We start from the raw sequence: 24550 nt of genomic DNA, 5'->3' as shown, positions 1-24550 counted from the left end.
AATCAGCTGCAGCTTCACTCTCCGCACTTCCTGGTCTCACAGGAGACACTGAGGGCAGCAGCAATAGACTCCTGCTGCTGTCAGTCAAACTTCTGTAAGGCGGGTGCAGGGGCGTTGCTTACGAACGCTGTGTGTATCTATGAACAGAAACAGCCCGGCTCAGGAGTGGTCCTGCGCGGGTGCCTCCTTGGCATCTGGCTTGCTAAGGAGGCTACTGGAACAGGGAGACGATGAGAGCGCCAGTGGGGGATTGACTCCTAGGGTTTGGGACCTGTGATCAACAACACCATGAGGCTTAGGGTCCAAAATCAGCTGCAGCTTCACTCTCCGCACTTCCTGGTCTCACAGGAGACACTGAGGGCAGCAGCAATAGACTCCTGCTGCTGTCAGTCAAATTTCTGTGAGGCGGGTGCAGGGGCGTGGCTAACAGACGCTGTGTGTATCTATGGACAGAAACAGCCCGGCTCAGGAGCACGCCCGCGCGGGTGCCTCCTTGGCATCTGGCTTGCTAAGGAGGCTACTGGAACAGGGAGAAGGTGAGAGCGCCAGTGGGGGACTGCCAGAAGAGCAGGAGATGATGCTTTCTGTACAATATCATTGCACAGAGCGGGTAAGTACGACCTCATATTTTTTTTTTTTTTATTTTTTATTACGTTTAAAGAGTAACTCCACTTTTGTTGAAAAAAAAACCCCTCCCCTATGGGCGATCCATGTACATTGCAGGGATTTTAACAGACATTGTTGCAGATTCCTACCTTTTGTTATTCTGAAGGAATAGCTGTTTGTTTCTCCGTGTTCATGTGCAGAGTGACTCTGTATGGGACGGGTTTTATCATTATCCATCGGCTGCTGCACTTGCAGGGTTCCAGTGAGGAAAGTGGCAGGGTCTGCATCCCTTTTAGGTGTGATTTTTTTTTTTTTTTCTTTTGGGAGTATTTCACCCAAAAAATTAGATTTTTGTTGCAGGTGATGCCAAAAATCTGACTTTTTCTGGGAAAATCAGTGAGCCAATCACACACGCAGGAAATGACATTTCTGGGGGGGGGGTGTTCTGTATACCAGAACCCCACTGGGTTACCTTACTGCATTGCATTATACAGAAAATGACAGCCCTGCGGATTGAAAAGAAAAGGTTTTTTTTTATAACATTCAATTGTTGTACTGTGTATGCTGTATTATTATCTTTTTTTGCTATTTTTTTTCTCCTGAAAGTAGAATTACCACGTAAGCCGGCCCATTCAGGGCACCTCAACAAGTTTTGCTTAAATCTGCCCAGCCACATGAAGTCACCTTTCATTACCTCCCCTGTTATGGAGAGACTCGACCCTCTCCACATGACAGCCCTGGACCAATCAGTGCAGTCATGTGGGGAGCCCATAGCCCCTGCAGTAGGTTCACCCATTGCATTGCAAATTATCGATGGGTGTCTGCTTTTGGAAATCGGTTACTAGCGGCTCCTCCCAGTTTTCGGGGTTCTATAGAGACATACAAACTGCTCTACCGTTACACGCTATAGAGAAATGTTTCTTGTATTTCTCAGACCGCAGTGCTCCAGGAAGACACAAGCGAGGTCCTGCGTGTCGTTGAGCATACCCTGCAGGCGAGAGCATGCATCAGCTGACATTGCACTTTGCAGCATAGCTGCGGTTTGCCCAATCTTCCTGCTTCGGCCTCATCCTCCTCCGACATGCTTCCCCTACGGGTCACCATTTGCATAAATGACGCACGAGTCACCCTAGGGGAGGAAGAAGCTCGCCGTTACTTCCGCAAACATCCTCTGCTTGCTGGCTTAACCCTTTCTGAGCCCCAATTCACGTCTGGCTCTTAAAAAGTGCAGCAGGGTTTGCATCGCATGCGTGCAATTTGAGGGCTCGTGCACATGGGCTTACCGCTGCAGTCCGATCCGTAATTTATACGTGTTTTATATACTATGGCCCACACACACACAGCTCCGGTCCGTCCCGTTTAGCTGCATAAACTTGAAATCTCTGCGCTCACTGTTCTGCGTTTGGACCGTATTTTACACTTTACACATGTGAGTGTTTTTCTAACATTTACATGCATAAAGTGCAAATAAAGCGTACTGGCCTCCGCCGGTGCTCAGGGCCAACGTATAGATATCAGTAATGTGTAGGCCGCTGCCTCCAATGGCACGCTATTGTTAATTACAACCCCCCCCCCCAAGTGATTGATGCAGCTGTGGGCATGCACAGAATGACCTGAGGGTGTCAAACTGACCCAATGATCCAATGCACGGGTGTCAAACTGGTGGCCCTCCAGCTGTTGCCAAACTACAAGTCCCATGAGGCATTGCAAGATTGACAGTTACAAGCATGACTCCCAAAGGAGGACACATGATGGGACTAGTTTCGCAACAGCTGGAGGGCCACAGGTTGAGCACCCATGCATTAGATCACGGGTGTCAAACTGGCGGCCCTCCAGCTGTTGCGAAACTACAAGTCCCATCATGCCTCTGCCTTTGGGAGTCATGCTTGTAACTGTCAATCTTGCAATGCCTCATGGGACTTGTAGTTTCGCAAGAGCTGGAGGGCGGCCAGTTTGACGCCCCTGATCTAATGCACGAGTGCTCAACCTATGGCCCTCCAGCTGTTGCGAAACTGCAAGTCCCATGAGGCATTGCAAGATTGACAGTTACAAGCATGACTCCCAAAGGCAGAGGCATGATGGGACTTGTAGTTTCGCAACAGCTGGAGAGCCACAGGTTGAGCAACCATGCATTAAATCAGGGGTGTCAAACTGGCGGCCATCCAGCTGTTGCGAAACTACAAGTCCCATCCTACCCCAGCCTTTGGGAGCCATGTTTGTAACTGTCAATCTTGCAATGCCTCATGGGACTTGTAGTTTCGCAACAGCTGGATGGCCGCCAGTTTGACACCCCTGATCTAATGCATGGTTGCTCAACCTGTGGCCCTCCAGCTGTTGCAAAATTACAAGTCCCATCCTACCCCAGCCTTTGGGATTCATGCTTGTAACTGTCAATCTTGCAATGCCTCATGGGACTTGTAGTTTCGCAACAGCCGGAGGGTTGCCAGTTTGACACCCCATTTCAGAGAAATGACAAAACTACCAAATGTCCCGGGTCCACTATTGCAACAAGGGTGTTTTCTGTGTAGAGAGAAATTAAAAAAAAAGGGAAACAAAAACGAATTCTGTTTCTGCTTCCCACACTTGCCTAGCACCAGCGGAGAACAAGCCGTGTTCCTGACAGATTGCAATGCAACGGGATGCACTTTTTTCAACTCAGGTCATATAAACTGCCAACTATTAGGAGGTTGGTCACCAATGACGGTTCTAAAATAATTGTAAACACTTTGCCACCATGCTGCTTCTTGTGCCCGAAGGTTGTACAGGCCAGCTCTGTGATGGCATCCTCTTGTACGCTGCATCTTCCCGCAGTCTTCAGGATGTCACCATCTTGTGGGAAGAAAAGACGTGTTTTCTGCTCAGTGATGAAGATGTGTTACAACATTGAGGGTTCATTCACATGTGCGGCTAGGGGGCAGTAGAAGCAGGCAGTTGAGCCACGGTTTTACCACCTGTGTGAACCTGAGCGTGCGGGAACTCATGGTTGTACATGTGCCCTTATGCTGTGCTTCGCAGCTGATGCAAAAGTAAGGATGTTGCTTTAGGCTGGGGTTACTCCTGCCGAATGTGACCAATGCAAATCTATTGGGCCATGTGTGATTGTAGCGTGGCATTTACAGGGTTAAATTGTCACACCTGCGGGCAGCACAGGGGTTAAATGGTTAGCACTTCCGCCTGGCAGTACTCGGGTCGTTGGTTCAAATCCCAACCACAGCACCACCTGCCTGGAGTTTGCATGTTCTCCCTGTGCCTGTGTGGGTTTCCTCCCACGCTCCAAAGAAATGCTGGGAGGTGAATTGGCTTCTGTCTAAATTGTCCCTAGTATGTGTATGTATGAATGTCAGTTAGGGACCTTAAATTGTACGCCCCTTGAAGTGGGGACCGTGGTGAATGGCAGTGAGTGGAAGGTACGTAGCGCAGCAATGTGGGATGTGGTGTTGTTTGAGGGGCACCCAATGCTACCAAAACCTTCCGTCAGTGGTTCAGACAGGTGGTTAGCACTTCCGCCTGGCAGCACTAGGGTCATACCTGGAGTTTGCATGTTCTCCCTGTGCCTGTGTGGGTTTCCTCCCACACTCCAAAGACATGCTGGTAGGTTAATTGGCTCCTGTCTAGATTGGCCCTAGTATGTGTATGAATGTGAGTTAGGGACCTTAGATTGTACGCCCCTTGAGGGTTAGGGACCTTAGATTGTACGCCCCTTGAGGGTTAGGGACCTTAGATTGTACGCCCCTTGAGGGTTAGGGACCTTAGATTGTACGCCCCTTGAGGGTTAGGGACCTTAGATTGTACGCCCCTTGAGGGTTAGGGACCTTAGATTGTACACCCCTTGAGGGTTAGGGACCTTAGATTGTACCCCCCTTGAGGGTTAGGGACCTTAGATTGTACGCCCCTGGAGGGTTATGGACCTTAGATTGTACGCCCCTTGAGGGTTAGGGACCTTAGATTGTACACCCCTTGAGGGTCAGGGGCCTTAGATTGTACGCCGCTTGAGGGTTAGGGACCTTAGATTGTATGCCCCTTGAGGGTTAGGGACCTTAGATTGTACACCCCTTGAGGGTTAGGGACCTTAGATTGTACACCCCTTGAGGGTTAGGGACCTTAGATTGTACGTCCCTTGAGGGTTAGGGACCTTAGATTGTACGTCCCTTGAGGGTTAGAGACCTTAGATTGTACGCCCCTTGAGGGTTAGGGACTGATGTGCATGTACAATATATATGTAAAGTGCTGCGTAAATTGACGGCTATATAAGTACTTGATATAAGTAAGAAAATACAAATAAACACCTCAGATGCCCTCTAAAGAGCGATACAACCTTGGTACCCAAGCCCTACTTCATAGTAACCATGGTTTCCATGTACTGTGCTGATGATACCCAACAAGGATTAGCAGTACTTTCACTTTTCATGAAGGTCTGCTTTCATTTCTGTCTCAGGGACCGTGGTCTAGGTAGACTAGGACAAATAGAGGGTGGTACATTTTTACAAAGACTGCAATAAAAACTTGGCAAAGGGTCTAATTGTCCCCCATTTTATCCAAAAACTAAAGAAGAAAGATTTCTCTTTCCCATACACTTTAAAGTGGTTGTAAACTCTTTTATTTAACCAGTGAAATGACTGGCCTCGCCCTCAGGTGATACACAGAGATGAAACAGATCCTCCTACACAAGGTGCACCTGTTTATATGCAGTCTTCTCTACATCCCTTCAAAGTACAGAATTTATACAGCTTGTCTGAGCTTTCAGAAAGCAGGGAGCTGGAGTTACACTCTCCATAACTAAGGGCTCGTTCACACTTGGCTGTTTTACCAACGCTTGCCAAACACCCCTATAGTGTTTGGCAAGCGTTGGTCCGGCATTTGCGGAGCGTTTTTTAATGCTCCGCAAACGCCACTTGCGCAGTTTAGCGGTGGTTGCTAGGCGTTTGCCGAGAGTTAATAACGCCCCACAAACGCCTATAATGCAGTTCGAGAGGTGTTACCGCTCCGCAAATCCCCCGCAACCGCGTCGCAACCGCACTGCAAACGCCGGCCGGGCGTTTGCAGAGCGGCACCATAGACAAGAATAGAGGCTTCAACGCCTCCTGACTCGACCAGAGGCGTCCGTATTGCCGCGACGCAACGTGACATGACGCAAATGCTCCCATTAGAACAGCACCATGTGCTGTAATGTGCAGAATTGGCAGAGGCGTTTGGGAAGCGGTAAAAACGCTTCCCAAACGCCTCTCTGCCGCCTGCACACAACTCTAGTGTGAACGTAGCCTAAGAGAGCTGATTGCAGGGAAGGGGCACGCCCCCCTTCACACAGGAACAGAGCTGAAGCTTTCAATCACAGGCTGTGCACTGGAGCTACCTCCCCGTCACCTTTTTATTTCTTGGTGTCAGGAAAACTTGTCAGAAGTGACTCATGCTGATCGCAGAGGAAGGAGGCAGCGGACAGAGATGACGCTTAGTGCTCTGCAGTGAGACAAGTCCACACTATAGAGGGATGTGGTTTGTTCATATTTCATGTCTGAGGTTTACAACCACTTCAAAGTATTCATGCGTTTCCTTTTTTGTGTTCCTGGAACTAAACTTTAAAGCTTTTACCCAGCTGGGAGGAAAGTGAACATCCAAAAAGCACCAAAACACTCAGGAGGCAGTAAACAAGTATATTTATTGCCTCATTAAAATGTCAGTTGTGTAGTAAGTGTAAACAATTGCAGAAAATGAATGTGAATATCTGAGTGAACAGATTGTTGATCCTCGGTTACCCTTTACGAATGATCCTCAGCGACAGGCCTGTTCCTTTAAGGCTGGTTGATGTATTCAGTAAGTCGTCAATGGTTTCCCGTAGATCCGCTGATATGCATCTTTCTCTTCCTTGTCTGGAATATCTAACGTTGCCCCCAAATAGTTCCTGTTTAAATGTAATCTCTTTTCCGAGACTGCCCTGCCAAAACCAGCAAAGCCCTCGCTGCCAAGGAAAGCAGATTAGACGTTGGGGGGCGGGGGGGGGGACCGGGATTGAGGGTGGGGGGGGGGTGGTCCAACCCACTTTATCATTGGAACCTAACGCCACCGGAGACCTCAAACCTCAACTGCTTCCCATCCTTCTGTCTTGCAGGAAATCCGAAATGAAGCCAGCGATTTCCCGTGCAAAGTGGCGAGACTCCTGGAGAACAAGTCCCGCAATCGCTATAGAGACGTCAGTCCATGTGAGTACAACGCACTTTCACTTGTTGGGGCGACTAAAAATAGCGCTCAGTTTTTAACACTTTTGTAGGCCTGTGGGAAAATCTGTTCAATCACAAAAGGTAAAAATAAAGAAAAGGTGGTTTAGTGGTGGAAGGCATTTCCCTACTAAAAGCACATTTTTGCTAGTCAGTGTCCCATGGTGTCCTGTAAAGCTCATGCTGGGGAACTTCTCCTCCCCACTACCCTTTAACCTTAACTCCCTCCGCTTATCGCTGGGTTCAGTGAATGAATGTCATGTGACATGCCAGGTCTCCATTCTTCTCTTCTTCTGGACTAGGGTAGGAAGGTCCTACTTTGGGAACACATGTTGCTGCCTGGATGATATTGACTCTCCCCATTGGCTGTCCAGTGGTGGAGTCCTTTTGACGCAAGGTGGCAACAGAACCCAGGATGCAAATTGAGAAACAGAAAAAGGGCGCACCGACCTAGTGCATTATCGTTTAAAATATTTATTAAAGAAACAAAGTAAGTATCATACTCACAATGGACATAATAACACAGGCATGTCAAACTGAACAAGATGTATGATCCAAACAACATCTGAGTCCATACGATGGAACCCTGGATGACCAACTTTCTAACGCGTTTCGAGGGCTCTGAGGAAGAGGTTGTGTCCTCGAAACGCGTTGCACATGGCCTCAGAAAACTACATTGACTTTAAAGGGTAAGATTGGTCTTAAACAAACCCCAGTTTTCTTTACAAATTGGTGAGAGGAATTCTCTTCAAAGCGAGAGGGAATCCTATTTTGGACACTTGTCACTGAGACAGGTGACCCCCATTGGAAGATTTCCCACACGTCCTCTCCCAGTGACCACTGTAAAATGTTTTCTGCAGTCTTTCCTGTCCTAGTGACGGTGGTCACCGCAACCAACCAGTAGAGGTGTTGTCACCCATGACAGGTGTGTTTATCAGATTTAATTATGTGTATTGTTTATCACACAGTTGATCACAGCCGGATTAAGCTACACAGAGAAGACAATGATTACATCAATGCCAGTTTGATCAAGATGGAGGAAGCTCAGCGCAGCTATATACTGACACAGGTAGGTAGTGGTGCTTAAACATCATTCATAAATGTATTAAAGCACAGATTATAAGGTAGAATAGCAAAAACAGAACTTGCTGCAATATTCACCTTCAATCCAGATATTTCCCCTGCAGCACTTCTTTAGCCGTTTGATGTCCTCAGTCTGATGGCCAACATCATTCAACCTACATTTTGTGAGCTCAGGTCACCGTGGACCCAGCCCCCAAATCTATGATCGGATTGTGAAACAAGAAGCAGCTCTGTCACTCTGCTCTGTCCTCCTGTCAGGACTTGATCTAATTGGCTCTTTGTACTGCTTCCACATTCCAGCCCTGCTGTACAGGGATTGCTAGAGGCTGATACTTATATTGCTTGCATTAAAAAGGAAAAAAAAAAAGGAACGTTCACAGAGCTGCATGGGGGTTACAAAGTTTTAAACGTCATCAGCCAGAATAGATATACGGGAGTTGTTTTTGCCGAAAAATGTCTTTTTTTTTTTTTAAAGTAGAACCATTGATGGTGTCACCTTAATCCAAGTTTGCAGTGGCAGCTCCAATGTTCCTCTCTGGATAGGTTTCCTTTTAAATCTTATTTGTTGCTTGAAAAAGAAATTTAAATTAAAAAAAACTCTGCAAGGAACATTACTAATACTTATGTCTCTGGTGATGGGTCCTTACTTGTGTATCTTCAAGACCTTCATCTGATTCTGCAGCATCTGATATTTCAGGCAGGGTTGGATGCCCGCATCCTCCACTGCTTGCTATGGTTCTATATGCTGGCCCTTTTGTGACTCGTGGATACAGTAGCGTCTTAGGTCTTAGAGGCCAGCGGGAGGATTGGGGAGCACTGAAATGAATCAGGACACTGGGAGGAATAAGGAGACACTGAGAGGGAATTGAAGAACATTGCATGTAATTGGTGGCACTAAGGGTAATGAGGGGGTACTGGGGAGAATTGGGGAGCACTGAAATGAATCAGGAGGACACTGGGAGGAATAGGGGAACACTGAGGGGGAATTGAAGAACATTGCATGTGATTGGTGGCACTAAGGGTAATGAGGGGGTACTGGGGAGAATTGGGGAGTACTGAAATGAATCAGGAGGATACTGGGAGGAATAGGGGGACACTGAGGGGGGATTCAAGGGCATTCCATGTAATTGGTGGCACTGAAGGTAATGAGGGGGTACTGGGGGAACAGGGACATTGCAAGGATTAAGAGGCACTGAGGGGGAATTGAAGGACATTGCATATAATTGGTGGCACTAAGGGTAATGAGGGGGTACTTGGGAGAATTGGGGAGCACCGAAATGAATCAGGAGGACACTGGGAGGAATAGGGGGACAATGAGGGGGAATTGAAGGACATTGCATGTAATTGGTGGTAATGAGGGGTACTTAGGAGAACTGGGGAGCACTAAAATGAATCAGGAGGACACTGGGAGGAATAGGGGGACACTGAGGGGGAATTGAAGGACGTTGCATGTAATTGGTGGTAATGAGGGGGTACTTAGGAGAATTGGGGAGCACTGAAATGAATCAGGAGGACACTTGGAGGAATAGGGGGACACTGAGGGGGAATTGAAGGACATTGCATGTAATTAGTGGCACTGAGGGTAATGAGGAGGTACTGGGGGGAACAGGGACATTGATAGGATTAAGGGGCACTGAGGGACACTGTGGAATTAGTGGACATTGAGAGGGTTTGGGAGGAACACTGAGCTAGATTGAAGGACAGTGAAGAGTATTTGGAAATAATAGGGGTGATTGGGGGATGTTGAGGGTGAAGGTGACAGGTTTGGGGGGTACTAAGCAAAAAATCAGGACACTAAGGGGATGAGGTGGCACTGGGGAAGGGAGGTTGAGGCACAATAGGGGGAAATAGGGACATCGGGGAGGGTAAGGGAGCATTTAGGGTGATTTTGAAGACACAAACAGCTTTTATTGTTTATTTGGTTTTTGTTGCTGACTTTTTTTTTTTATAGTACTGATTCCAGGGCTGCCAAACATATCCTGGCTTCACTACCTAGTGAGTGACTGAATAGCATTCATTCTCTGCATTGTTATGCCCCAAGCGCAGGCTTCTATAGCATCCAAAGAGCAGTCCAATGTTGTAGCTGATGGTCTGTTGGATAATGAAGTCTTGTTGTCCCCGACAGGGTCCTCTTCCGATTACGTGCGGTCACTTCTGGGAGATGGTGTGGGAACAGAAAAGTAGCGGAGTCGTCATGCTGAACCGAGTCATAGAGAAGGGATCAGTGAGTATAAACTATTGTGGATATTTATCTATTGCCAGATGAACCATGGAATGCTCAGCCACAGAGTAACAGGACGAGCTTTCACTAAGCCAAGTCCTGGTGGAGGCTATTAGGGTTGTGCTTTGCGGTATTACCGTCTATGATTTATTGGCTGCTTTGTTATTCCAAGACAGCCATTGCAGATGTTACTGGTTGGAGAAACCCTGGGATGTTCCTGCAGTGTGACTGGTTCCCTGGGTCACCTGATCCTAGATTAATAATAAAAAGAAAAATTTGCACTCAGTGTAATTAATATATCCATAGCTGCACTCATTAACCATCCGAATACATGCTGATGTGCAAATATACATATGTGAAACACGTGTGCTTCCAGAAAAATCAAACATAAAAACAAAGAAATATGGTATACAACGTCTAAAGTCCAATTGCAAATGTTGCATCAAAAATATTTAAGAATTACTGAGTCCATCCATCAGATTTTTAAATGTGCAAATTACAGCTTTCCACCAACAGAGTGAATGATGATTGTAATAAACTAGCAAAAACACCTTGTGCCCTCCACCACATATTAGCCGTTGCTTCTGTTCCCCTGATGACGTGCCACGGAGACGAAACGCGTTGGGAGGGTCTTGAACTGGTAACGTCATCACGCCCGTCAAGGTGCTGCCGGTGTGGCGTTTGTGTTTTGCACTGATCTCTTTTTTAATATATGAGTACTTGTCTTTGTTTTAATAAATGCTTATTCAGCCATTTTACACCATGTGCAGCCTCTGTTTCCTTTCCCATTGCTGCTGAACGGTATTGCCTGGCCTGGTATTTTAATCTTTGGAGCCGTGCAAAATCCATTTGTTGGTGGTCTGGCGGTCGGATATTGACTATCGCTGAGTGCCTGGAGTCGCCTGATATACAATATGCTGTGGTGATTCTAGATTGCCTCATTTTCACGAGGATGGTTGGGTTTTTCTGCAGCCAAAAGGCATGCCTCCCATTTTAAAAGCTTTTTCGGGTTCAAATCTAATGAAAATGTATTACTGTTTCAGCCAAAATGATAAAATCTATAAATGGAAAATATACAGAATTCGATTATTCATTTATTTGATATTTTCTTGCTTAGAAATAAAGTGTTTTGTCCCTCCGTTGGGTGACTACAATGGCACAGTACTGCTATGCATAGGAAAGGTGGGCTATAGAGACCTAGGATGAGACAGGACTAATTCTAACCGTCTTCGGGGAGACTGCAGGAAATACATATAGCCCGGCCAGAATAGAGCTCCATCCTGTACAGTCAGTAATTCCAGAAATCTTCGAGGAAAAGCTGCAGTGACTCGTATGCATTTCCTGACTGTCATTAGCGTGAGATTCAACTTCTGTGTATTGCCAGGAGATGAGCTATCTACCAGTGTATGTGTTGCACAATATGTATTCTATATGGCCAAAAATATGTGGACTCCTGACCACCACACCAATCTATATGGTCCAAAATATGTGGACTCCTGACCACCACACCAATCTATATGGTCCAAAATATGTGGACTCCTGACCACCACACCAATCTATATGGTCCAAAATATGTGGACTCCTGACCACCACACCAATCTATATGGTCCAAAATATGTGGACTCCTGACCACCACACCAATCTATATGGTCCAAAATATGTGGACTCCTGACCACCGCACCAATCTATATGGTCCAAAATATGTGGACTCCTGACCACCACACCAATCTATATGGTCCAAAATATGTAGACTCCTGACCACCACACCAATCTATATGTCCCAAAGTATGTGGACTCCAAACCACCACACCAACCCATACAGACCTAACGTATGTGGACTACTGACCCCCATACTATCTTATACGGTCCAAAGTATGTGGACTCCTGACCACCACACCAATCTATATGGTCTAAAATATGTGGACTCCTGACCACCACATTAATCTTTATGGCCCACAGTATGTGGACTCATGACCACCACACCAACCTATATGGCCCAAAGTATGTGGACTCATGACCACCACACCAACCTATATGGCCCAAAGTATGAGAACTCCAAACCACCATGCTATCCCATATAGTCTCAAACTATGTGGACTGCTTACCCCCACACTATCCTATATGGTCCCAAGTTTGTGGACTCCTGCCCACCACACCAATCTATATGGTCCAAAATATGTGGACTCCTGACCACCACACCAATCTTTATGGCCCACAGTATATGGACTGCTGACCACCACACCAACCTATATGGTTCAAGGTATATGGACTGCTGACCACCACACCAACCTGTATGGTTCAAGGTATATGGACTGCTGACCACCACACCAACCTATATGGGCCAAAGTATATGGACTCCTGACCACCACACCAACCTATATGGCCTAAAATATGTGGACCCCTCTTCAAATCGTTGAGGTTCTTCCAGTGAAGGGTGCTATTAATTTTACAGCTTACAATAATATTTTAGACAATCGTGTTCTTCTAATTGTGGTTCCAGTTTGGTGAAGGCCCCTTTCTGTTCCAGCACTGGAACTGTTCCCCTGAGTACAAAGCATGGTTTGCCCAGTTTGTTGTGGATGATTCCAGGGTCCTACGTAGATTCCTGACCTCACCCCTACTGAACATCTTTGGGAGGAGTTGGATGATGATTGCGAACCAGGTCTTTTCTTCCAACATCACTACCTGACCTCACAAATGCTCTTTTGACTAAATGTTGCATTTGTACCCCGCAGATCAAGTGTGCACAGTACTGGCCGAAGAAAGAGGACAGCCCGATGGTGTTTGATGATGCAAACTTGAAACTGACCCTCCTTTCTGAAGACATCAAATCCTATTATACAATCCGTGTGCTGGAGCTGGAGAACCTTGGTGTGAGTAGCCCATTTATCATCCATCTATGCTATCATATGCTATCCATCTTTCTTCCATGACCAATGACAGACTTTTTCCAGAAACTGTCATTATTTCACAGATTTGTTATTGGAGGTTTTATGCATGTTGGTGTTAAAGTGACCCTGTCATTTCCAGATAAATAAATGTTGATCAAAGCAGTGCCTGTAGAAGAGCACAAATAGTACCTGTCCCCTCCCCTTGCTGTCAATGTTCAGTCTGTTGCAGAGCTATTGCTGCCTGAAGAATCTTCTACATGCAATACTTGTGAGTTTGTCAGATGTCTGGTCCTCTGAGCCTTGTGGGGTCCACAGTCGACCCCTACACTGTACTGATGAAGGAGCCACCATAGTTACATAGTTGGTAAGGATGACCAAAGACCCCAGTCCATCCACAAAGAACAAAGACACCAGTCCATCCACAAAGAACAAAGACACCAGTCCCTCCACAGAGAACAAAGACACCAGTCCCTTCACAAAGAACAAAGACACCAGTCCGTCCACAAAGAAGAAAGACACCAGTCCGTCCACAAAGAAGAAAGACACCAGTCCGTCCACAAAGAAGAAAGACACCAGTCCGTCCACAAAGAAGAAAGACACCAGTCCGTCCACAAAGAAGAAAGACACCAGTCTGTCCACAAAGAACAAAGACACCAGTCCATCCACAAAGAACAAAGACACCAGTCCCTCCACAGAGAACAAAGACACCAGTCCCTCCACAAAGAACAAAGACACCAGTCCATCCACAAAGAACAAAGACACCAGTCCCTCCACAGAGAACAAAGACACCAGTCCCTCCACAAAGAACAAAGACACCAGTCCCTCCACAAAGAACAAAGACACCAGTCCCTCCACAAAGAACAAATACACCAGTCCCTCCACAAAGAACAAAGACACCAGTCCATCCACAAAGAACAAAGACACCAGTCCCTCCACAAAGAACAAAGACACCAGTCCCTCCACAGAGAACAAAGACACCAGTCCATCCACAAAGAAGAAAGACACCAGTCCCTCCACAAAGAACAAAGACACCAGTCCATCCACAAAGAAGAAAGACACCAGTCCCTCCACAAAGAACAAAGACACCAGTCCCTCCACAGAGAACAAAGACACCAGTCCCTCCACAGAGAACAAAGACACCAGTCCCTCCACAGAGAACAAAGACACCAGTCCCTCCACAGAGAACAAAGACACCAGTCCCTCCACAAAGAACAAAGACACCAGTCCCTCCACAGAGAACAAAGACACCAGTCCCTCCACAAAGAACAAAGACACCAGTCCCTCCACAAAGAACAAAGACACCAGTCCATCCACAAAGAACAAAGAAACCAGTCCATCCACAAAGAAGAAAGACACCAGTCCGTCCACAAAGAACAAAGACACCAGTCCGTCCACAAAGAACAAAGACACCAGTCCGTCCACAAAGAACAAAGACACCAGTCTGTCCACAAAGAACAAAGACACCAGTCTGTCCACAAAGAACAAAGACACCAGTCTGTCCACAAAGAACAAAGACACCAGTCTGTCCACAAAGAACAAAGACACCAGTCTGTCCACAAAGAACAAAGACACCAGTCTGTCCACAAAGAACAAAGACACCAGTCTGTCCACAAAGAACAAAGACACCAGTCCATCCACAAAGAACAAAGACACCAGTCCATCCAGTTCAAACTGTGTGGTTGTGTGTACAAGTCAATATCATGTCCCATATCCCTGTATATTACATTCACTAAGATACCCATCTAAGAGTTTTTTTTTGAAACTATTGATACTTCCCTCAGACACCACTGCTTGTGGAAGGGAGTTCCACATCCGTACTGCTCTAACATCGGAAGGAACCACAACACTCAGCATGGGACCAGACATCTGTGAGCCTAAAGTTTTGCAGTGATAGAAAATATGTTAAAGTGTGCATTCACTGCAGCGTGTATTATTTATACACCTGCACTTTAACAATTATTTTTAATTATTGGGGGAAATTAAGAAACCCCTAAATAGATTTGGGGACACTGAAGGGAAAATTAAAGGATTTTGAGTGGAATTGGGGACACTAAGGGAATTGGGGGCAATGAGAAGGATTTGGGGAACATTATTAGTATGGCACTGAGGTGGATTGGGGGACACTGGGGGAGGGGGAAGATTAAGGGCATTAGAGATAATTGGGGGATGCTGAGTGGGTACTGATGGGATTAAAGGGTATTAAGGGGGGTGGTGTGGCACTAGGGGTAAGTTGAGGGACAATAGGAGGGAAATGAGGACACTTAGGAGAAATAGCGGTGCACAGAAAGGAAACCGTGGAGCAACATTTGGGAGACACCGAAAGGGAGATTCCACTTTTTGTGAAGGAGATACACCTCAAGTATTAGATGCAGATTTTTTGGCAGCGATAGAGAGTGAATATTGACACTACAGGCAGAAGGACAGAGTCATTTTAATAAGCAATTATTGTGTGGCTTAGTGGCCCAGTACATGCCAACATCCAGACACTCTAGTCAGCTAGGATGATTACAATTAGATCCTTCTACCTTTATATATTCTCTGCATTCCTGTAAAATGTCTACCATACTAATATTGACTGCTCACCTCCCATGTGGGGTCAGCAGGCAATCGGGGCAGCTTAAAAAAAGCTTCTGAGGTAAATACAAACCTCAAAGGGCAAAGCACAGGTTCCCTTTACAATTACAAAATGGGAAGACATTTTTCTATGGCTGCTTTTTGTGTCAACTGCTTTTGGAACTTGGTTTGCATTGAAGACAGTTAGACAATATCCCTATTCTGTAGACATTCTGTAGACCACAGACTACCCATTGCACACATGTTGGTTCCAGACGGGGCCACATTCCCTTCAGCGAGCTGTTTTGAAAACTTAGACTAATGGAGGAAGAACTCTCCCAGGCCGTTTTATGAAGATAACTGCCATTTTTGGTGCCTCCTTTGTTGCTTGTTATGTGTGTGTGGCTGCACAGGGAGGACACCTTCCGTTTCCGATTTCCTAGGCGATCGGACCAGAAATGGGAGCGGGTACCTGTCAAATTCGGGTACCCGCTCCCCCCCCAAAAGGTGCCAGTCCTTAATGGGGAGCAGGGCAGCAGTCCTTAAAGCGGAACTTCCCCTTTTGGGTGGAGCTCCGCTTTAACTGGATTGCCAAGGTGTGTTGTAAGGCTTACCTGATCTGTCCATAAGCTGTGTTGCTTGTCCCTCCAACATTGTGCAAGGGTTGACACAGGCCCCTTAATATGGAACGGTGTCAGGTTTTGAACTTCCCATTCGCTTCTCACATACATTGCGGGACAAAAAAAGATAAGTGTGTATTGGTTGTATTTAGAGATCCAGAAGGCGCTTCTGGTTTTAAAACTATGCTAATTTCTTGTTTCTGTTCTGCAGACACAAGAGACCCGAGAGATTCTGCATTTTCATTACACCACATGGCCGGACTTTGGTGTTCCTGAGTCTCCAGCATCATTCCTCAATTTCCTCTTCAAGGTGCGAGAGTCGGGGTGCCTGAACCCCGAACATGGGCCTATCGTGGTGCACTGCAGTGCTGGCATCGGCCGATCGGGGACCTTCTGCCTGGCTGACACCTGTTTACTGCTGGTGAGTGTCACATTTTTTGCACCTCGTTTAAAGGGAATGTACAGTAGTTTTCTACAAATTACTAAACAAACAAAACGTGAAAATATTGCATATTAATATTACAGTCAGCAGGTGGTGCTCTTGTCACATTTTCATGTTTAGCATTGTATCTTGGCATAAAGATTATGAACACCAAAACCAATAAATATTTTTTTGGATGAACTGGAATTTCGATTGTGAGTCAGGTCTTCCCGTTCAGCATCAATACCTGACCTCGTGAATTCCCACAGATACACTCCAATATCTTGTGGAAAGCCTTTCCAGATGAGTGGAGGGTGTTGTAGCAGCACAGCCGGCCAATTCATAACTAATGCCCACCGCTGCAAAATGGAATGTCCAACTGGATCATATAGGTGTGATGGTCACATGATAAACCTTTGGCCATGTATAGTAGTAGAATTCTAGAGTTATTCATGAGGCTAAAGGTCCCTCTCCTAATTTAGACATTTGTTTGCTAAAACGAATATCTCCATCGTACAGTACAGGACACAGGCTGCGTATTCATAGATATATAGACAGAGTCACAGGCTGGTACCTTCAGGTGGTTGGACACTGTAAACACTTTTGTGGACCAACATCCTTGACTTCCCCGCTATAACCGTTTGTGTAGCATACTTGCGTACACACAGCGTAAATTACTGACCAACAATGCAGATTTTCCTATTTTTTATTTACTGAGGAATATGCGGCGCTTGTTGACGCACCGGTTTGCAAAGGCACACAATCCAATGACGTGCATGAGAGTGGCTGCTCTCCCAGGTCTCTGCCTCCTCAATGGCTGAGAGACAGCAGCAGCAGGGCCAAGTCATGTGGACGCGCCGATCAGGTCCGCCTGCCCGTTTAGCAGGCAGACCTGATCGGAACCTCCATTCTCCTCTATGGAGCGGCGGGTGTAAATGGACCGTTTACACCCGCCTACATCTCAACCGATCCGACCTGCAAAAAAGGGACGATTGGGGATCCAATTCCCTCTCCATCTGTCAGATCGGGCCTGGATGGAAACAGACAGGCGATTCATTTTCACCCGTCTGCCCATTGAAGAGAGTGAGTTGTTCTGTGTCCGATCTGCAGCCACAGACCTGTCATCCTTTTGCTCAGTGGGGATCAGCGAAGAGATTCCCGCTGAGAAAGCGGATCCTCTAAACAGGTCCGCCCCATGTGAAAGGACCCTTATGGACTTGGGAGTGGGCATTGGCAGAAGAGGAGGAGCCAGGAGTGCCAGCGAGGGGCCCGAGAAGAGGAGGATCCGGGTTGCTCCGTGCAAAATCATTACACAGAGCAGGTAAGTATAGACATGTTTGTTATTTTGTTTTTTAATTTTAACCTTTAACATCCATTTAACTCTTTTTATTATTTAATTTTTTGGATTCTTCAATCAACTTCACTGTCTTTTAATACAACTATAGAAGAAATGCATCCAGATTATTGCGACCCCAGTAAAACCGTGGGAAGTGGTCCCCAATCTGTAGGGATGGCCTGTAATGTCACTTCAGGCACTGGATCCCACATGGGCACTCACCTTGGCACAATGTGCAACGCATGTGGTTAGCCAAAGGGGGTGTCAAAGGTCCAGGCCCAGATCCTGAAGACCCCTCCCCCTCTTTGCTGTGATATGCAAATGTTCACCACTACAGAGCTCAATTCAGGAGGCAAACACGCCAGGATAAGGATACTAATTTTAATAACCATGACTGGTATTTTTAGCTGTGTCCAATAAGATTTGAAAGTTACAGTCACATGACTCAAAAGAAAGGCCCCTCTCCTGGTGCTAAAGCTTTGTGAATTGAGCCCTGTGTGTTATAAACAGCAGATCTCTGGGAGATCAGTGTGCAGATTTTGCATGTTTTAAGCCCGTGTGATTTTTAAACAGATGTTTCCTGATGTATTCTCTATTATGGGAAGGCCCTTCTTCTTTATATTTGTGTCCAGCTGGGTGCGCTGTGCTTTGAATTCTTAACATCACCCCGTCTTTCACACAGATGGACAAGCGGAAAGACCCCTCCTCCGTGGACATAAAACAGGTTCTCTTAGAGATGAGGAAATACAGAATGGGTCTCATCCAGACGGCAGACCAGCTGCGCTTTTCTTACCTGGCCGTCATCGAGGGCGCCAAATTTATCATGGGAGATTCTTCAGTACAGGTGTGCTTATCCGTGTACATTAGCCGTTTACCCAGAATTCAGATGTCCAGAGACCCTGTCGCCAGAGCATTCATTTTCACAAAAATCTTCCCATAAGTATATATTTGCAGTTACACGTTATTTACCTGTAAACACCTTCCTTGTGTAGACATCCTAAAGGTTATGAGACTGCTCCTGGGTGACACCATCTTGGATGTGATGTCAGCAGATTCAGAGCTGTCACTCCAGTGCCCGTCTCTAGTACTCCTCTTTTCTCTTTTCTTATAATGTGGGGGAGGAGCTGGGCCAGCACAGACAGTTATTAGACACTCCCAGTAGAGAAGAGAGCTTTGACATGTAAGGAGGAAGGGGGCTATGGTAGGGAATTGAATCAGATTTGTAGCAAGTTCAAAGGCACATTGTAAGTGAATGAGAATACATTTATGAAAAGGAAAAACACTGCAAGTAAACACTTAAAGGGTAAGTTCACCTTTGGGACATGTTATATGTTCTACTCGTATGTAGAGTAGAACAAGTAACATGTTCTAGTGCCTTACTCATCTCCCTCTGATTCCCCCATTCCCTGTGACAGTGGAGCCCCGCACCCGGTGTCATAATTTCTAAACAACGCGGCTGTGCGGGGCTCCGCCCACAAGGCCGTGTCATTCATTCACAAAGTTCTGTGAATGAATACACTACAAGTTCTGTTGGCCGCTGAGGCCGATGGTTTGTAGTTCTCAATGAGGGTGCTGGTGAGCGCTCTTGTAGTAACTGTGTGACTGTAGGAGGTATGGGCAGACAGTGTACTGGGAGGCTGACATTGAACCCGTGATCTGCTGATTGCAGGTGCAATGCCTTACAGGCTGCAGAGCAAAAAATAAAAAATGCTAATTTTTTTTACCTGCAAAAAGAAGTGCATTCTTTATTTTTTATTTTTTCTATAAAAGGTGAACTTCGCCTTTTAAAATACTCTTTCTGTGCTTTTACCTGCAATTTGTTTAACTCGGTGACAGGGTCTCTTTAATGAAGACAGGCAGATGGCTGGACTGATGTTACTAAGTGTTGTTTGTACCCCAGGAACAATGGAAAGAACTGTCCAACGAGGACATGGACCCCCCTCCGGAACACACCCCGCCCCCACCACAGCCCCCTAAACGCATGATGGAGACGACCTTGAACGGCAGAATGATCGAGCAGCCAGAGTTCTTCCCGCAGCAGGTGGTGGAGGAGGTGATCAGACGGGCAGTCAGCGTGGTGGAGGAGAGCCTACCGGATGGCAGAGCCCACCTATCTGCACAGCCCCCGGTAGAAAGGTAGGTACTAGGGAGATGGTGGTATTTGTTTTCTACTGTCTGTTAGCATTTGAACTTTGCCAAGACGTTAATTGGAAAGGAATGGGGGGGGGGGGTTGGTGGTGGTGTTGGGGGGGCGGGGTTCCTCAAGCAAGACCATAAAATCATTACATATACAGTCCATTTAAAATGGAAGATTAAGCCTTGATATGCATACGGGTCGCAGGACCTACAAGTACCACAGTCCCTGTTGTCCCTAACACACCTGTGGCTGGAGTGTTCTCCTGGTTGACCTATAACTGTCGAAGGTGGGGTTACCCTTTAGGGTCCACTAAAGGGGTAAAATATTGTATTCTGGTAACTATATAAAGTGGTGGGGGTAGGCAGCATTTGTCCTAATGCGCAGCGTACATTGTGACACACTTACCTCTGGATCTGCCCTCCTCCAACCAAGTGAGGTCCAAGGTTCACTTCATCCCTGCCAGTGCCATGTTATCTTCCCATCCCCCCACCATCTCTGGCCCGCTGCCTCGTCTGATATTCATTACAGCGCAGGTCCCGGCCATTGATTTATGGCCGGGACCTGCTGATCGACTTGGCGAATGACAGTACAGGGCCCTGTGTTTACTAACAACACAGGGCTCTGCACATGGAGCAGCGATGTGGCTGTGTTTTCTTCCTGCAAAGCAGAACACATCTATTAGTAACCGCAGCACACATTACGCATTGTTAGGCACACCGTTCATTGCCCCTAGATGACCTCTTCCCAGCCAATGTCATTAGTACATTGACAGTGTATAGAATTAGCAATGATCACTGTATTAGTGTCACTGGAGATGTCATCGTCAGTCAGTTCCCCCCTCCCCCAGCATCAGTTAGTGTCAGATTGCCCATCACAGTCCCGCTATAAGTCGCTGATCATCGCCATTAGTAGTATAAAAAAAGTTCCAGCGCATATATCCCATAGTTCCTAGACGCTATCACTTTCACACAGATAGATCAATATACACTTGTTGGGATTTTGTTTTTTTTTTACCAGAGACTTGTAGCAGAATACATTTTGGCCTAAATTTTTAAAGAAATTAAAATTTTTATTAGATATATCGATTATATTGGATTTTTTAGCAGAAAGTAAAAAATACTGTTTTTTTTTTTTTCCCAAAATGTTCAATCTTTTCTCATTTATATAAGGAACACCCAATGGTGATCAAATACCACCAAAAGAAAGCTCTATTTGTGTGAAAAAAATGATATAAATTTCGTTTAGGTACAACATTGCATGACTGCGCAATTGCCAGTGGTGCAGTGTTGAATAGCGAAAAATTCTCTGGTCATGAAGAGGGTAAAATCTTCCAGATCTTATGCGGTTAATGTGTGTAAGTACAGGTTCTCTTTAACCATTTCCTTGCTCTCCTTCATCAATTTTGTATATTTGTTTTCTCTGCACAGCACTAGTCAAGACACTGAAATCCGTAGGAGAACCACAGGTGCGGACCAGACCCACTCCTCACCCGACACAGACGACCAGATCAAACCCAGCCCCGCGGACGACAAAAACGACAGCCAAGAATGGAGGTCCCTGGTGATAAACATCTGTATGTTCACTGTGCTGACCGCCGGCGCCATCCTATGCTACCGGGTCTGGTACCATTAATGGACACCCACCTGGTATCGAGCTGTACGAGGCGAGCGAGACGCAAACTTGGAAACCAAATCATGAGAGGGAAAAACAAAAAAAAAAAAAAATGAAACAATCGCCAAGCTGCGGTTTGACTGCGGCAGCGCTGGAACAGCTGAACCTGAACTTTAGCCCATGCGTCTCAATGCATTATTATGGGGTGTCGACGAGCCCTGCAATCCCACAGAGGAAATAACCACATCTCAGGGCTGCAAACAATTCAGGAGTAAAAAAAAAAAAAAAAAATAACAAATAATGCCAAATATTTTTTTTTTGGAATAAAATAGTGGTATTACAACACATTGTTGTTGTTTTTTTTTTTTTTTTTAATTTTCTTTATCGACCAGGTATTTTTTTTTCCTCTTTTTTTTTTTTTTTTTTTATTAAGAAACCTTATTTTGTGTTGCTATGTTTTACTGGCGTCATGATATACAAGCTTGGCGCATTTTTTTTTTTTTTTTCATCTTTGTAACCAAAATCATTCTCCTTTTCTATTGGACTCACTCCCCGGTATGCTGCCCCCCCCCCCCTTCCCGAAAGATTAAAAAAAAAATAGATTGTGTCAAAGGAATGTATTTTTTATTTTCTTGTTCTGTCAAAGGGGGTTTGTATCATGATGATAATAATTATTATTATTAAATTTAGAGTATGGGGTTGAAGCAGCAGAGAGATTGTATAGAATGTTTGTTTTTTTGTTTTTTATTTCTTGACTCAAGCTTGTGGGCTGTGCCTCTATACGTAACTGTTACAGATGCTTCATTGTCATTACCGTATGTTTCTAAAGATTAGGAAATAAGCAGCTTTCTCTCCATTTGCTCAGGGTAGGCCAACAGCATCCGTTTCTTCCCCGTCAATTTGTTGTTTTTTTTTTACAATTTTTAATTTTTTTTACAAATTTTTTTTTTTTTTTACAATTTTTTTTTTTTTTTACAATTTTCTTTCAATTTTTTCCCCCCTTCTCCAAATATCTCTTGATACCTTGATCCCTATGTTTGCCAGTAGTGCTGATACGAACTTCCCACAGGATCCTACAAAATACAAAGCCTCCACCAGCATTTCAACCACACGGTGCCTGGGAAGCGGAGCTTACTCATCGTGATAATATACGCCGACGTCTCCTCCTTTAGTTTTTTTTGACCCGTGGAGCCAACATCTTGCCGTGGGTAACTGGTGCTTTGTTTCAAAAATGACGGCGGAAGGTCCATGTCTACTCCGGGGCAGTCGGTTCTGTATTTTTTTTGTATAAGCTTTTTTTTTTTTTTTTCCTTGCCTCTTTTGCATTTATACACAGTACAATGTGTTGAGTCGTGTTACTGATGCTGTTTGGAAGGGGGGGGGGGGTTGGGGGGGGGATTAGAGGGTGGGGGGGGGGGGGAGGGATGATGATGTTTAGCGAAGTTTACGATACTGTTTAAGCCTGACTCAATACAAAAATGCACTTGTGACACTCGAATGTGTTGGAATTATGTGCTGGTCCAATAAACTGTTATTTCCTCCCTTCCATCATGCTGCCTCCAACTCGATTGGTCATTGCTGCGAGTGATTGTGGAAAACGATTGGGACTTGGAAAGGGGTTGGTTGCAAAATTGTTTGCTGTACAGAATGTTATTGGTTTTGCTTTGAATGTCCGTGTGAATGATTTGACACGATAGTTAAAGGACGACTGCGTTTTAATTTTTTACTGAAGGGATCAAAGGTCTCCAAACTATGGCTGCAGACCAAACCCGGCCCGCAGCTAGGTTCATGTTCCCCCCACTGCACTGTGATCATCCCATCGCTTGGCTTCTAGGACAGCCAGCATCCTAGCAACTGTAGATATTCTTGCCCCAGCAGGGTTGGCTTCTCCCGCTGCGCTGTCTTTCTGCAAGGCATTTGGATGCTAGGACCATTGACGACCTGATGGCCCCAGCAGGAGGACAGAACTTCCTCTGTTCATAGCTGCTCCAGCTCCCACCTTGCTGCTACACTGACTACAGCCACACTGTAAAGCTGGCCATAGACGGAGCGACTTTCTTTCGGTTGCAGGAAAAAAAAGTGGTTGGATTCCCTCACGATTGCGGGAAAGAAAACACTCAATTCCCCCATCAACACAGTCAGAGCTGATGAGGGAATCCCTCCCGCGGAGCCATTGTGTTCTCCCAGTGGGAAGCTGCCGAGAGAACACAGTGATTACTGCTAGCGGCTATAATAGCCGTCAGCAGTAATCACTTGTAAAGTCCAACAGGCTGGTTGTATCAATCGATCAACTTGGGTACATTCAGCCTGCCCACTACTTGGTTCACATCCCGGCTGGTCCCTGATGAACGTCTATAGCCAGCTTAAGGAAGGTAATTGCCTACCACCGATGGGGAGTCTGATGTAAGTGAGTCCTGATGGAAACCCTGATGTGACAGGTGGTCTCTGATGTAAAGAAGATATCTAAGGGGGACCTTGATGTAAGGGGCTGTGATGGGAACTCTGATGTATCTAAGGGGGACTCTGAGGTAAGGGGGGCTGTGAGGGGGATTCTAACATATGGGTGACTCTGATGTGGAGGACTCTGATGTAAAGGAGAATTCTAAGAGGGACTCCCAGGTAAGGGAAACTTGAGGGGGATCCTAATGTACGGGTGACTCTGATGGGAACCATCATATGAGGGGGCTCTGATGGGGACCCTGATGTCAGCAGGGTACTCTGATGTAAGAGAGGTTCTGAGAGGGACCCTAATATATGGGCAACTTGATGGGGTCCTTGATGTAAGGAGGCTCTGATGTAAGGGAAGCTCTGAGCTGGACTTTAATGTATGAGTGACTGATGGGAACCTTGATGTAAGGGTGC

General features: G+C 45.9%; 1 protein-coding gene across 1 annotated transcript in view; it reads left to right on the top strand.

The window, feature by feature from the left end:
• PTPN1 (protein tyrosine phosphatase non-receptor type 1) overlaps positions 1 to 22253 on the top strand; it is a 78064-nt gene extending 55811 nt beyond the window's left edge. Inside the window, exons 2-9 of the mRNA XM_089662272.1 lie at positions 6710 to 6800; positions 7784 to 7884; positions 10024 to 10122; positions 12855 to 12992; positions 16395 to 16604; positions 18623 to 18784; positions 19841 to 20076; positions 21505 to 22253. Of these exons, the coding sequence (XP_089518398.1) occupies positions 6710 to 6800; positions 7784 to 7884; positions 10024 to 10122; positions 12855 to 12992; positions 16395 to 16604; positions 18623 to 18784; positions 19841 to 20076; positions 21505 to 21709 (1242 nt within the window). The 3' untranslated portion in view covers positions 21710 to 22253. The remainder of the gene's footprint in view (positions 1 to 6709; positions 6801 to 7783; positions 7885 to 10023; positions 10123 to 12854; positions 12993 to 16394; positions 16605 to 18622; positions 18785 to 19840; positions 20077 to 21504) is intronic.
• Positions 22254 to 24550: the final 2297 nt, after the last annotated feature.

The sequence above is a fragment of the Staurois parvus genome, unplaced genomic scaffold, assembly GCF_062004578.1.
Source record: "Staurois parvus isolate SC_StPar_1 unplaced genomic scaffold, SC_StPar_1.0 ptg001451l, whole genome shotgun sequence".
NCBI lineage: Eukaryota > Metazoa > Chordata > Amphibia > Anura > Ranidae > Staurois > Staurois parvus.
The sequence above is the reverse complement of the archived record's forward strand: the minus strand, read 5'-3'. Positions and strand labels throughout refer to the sequence as shown.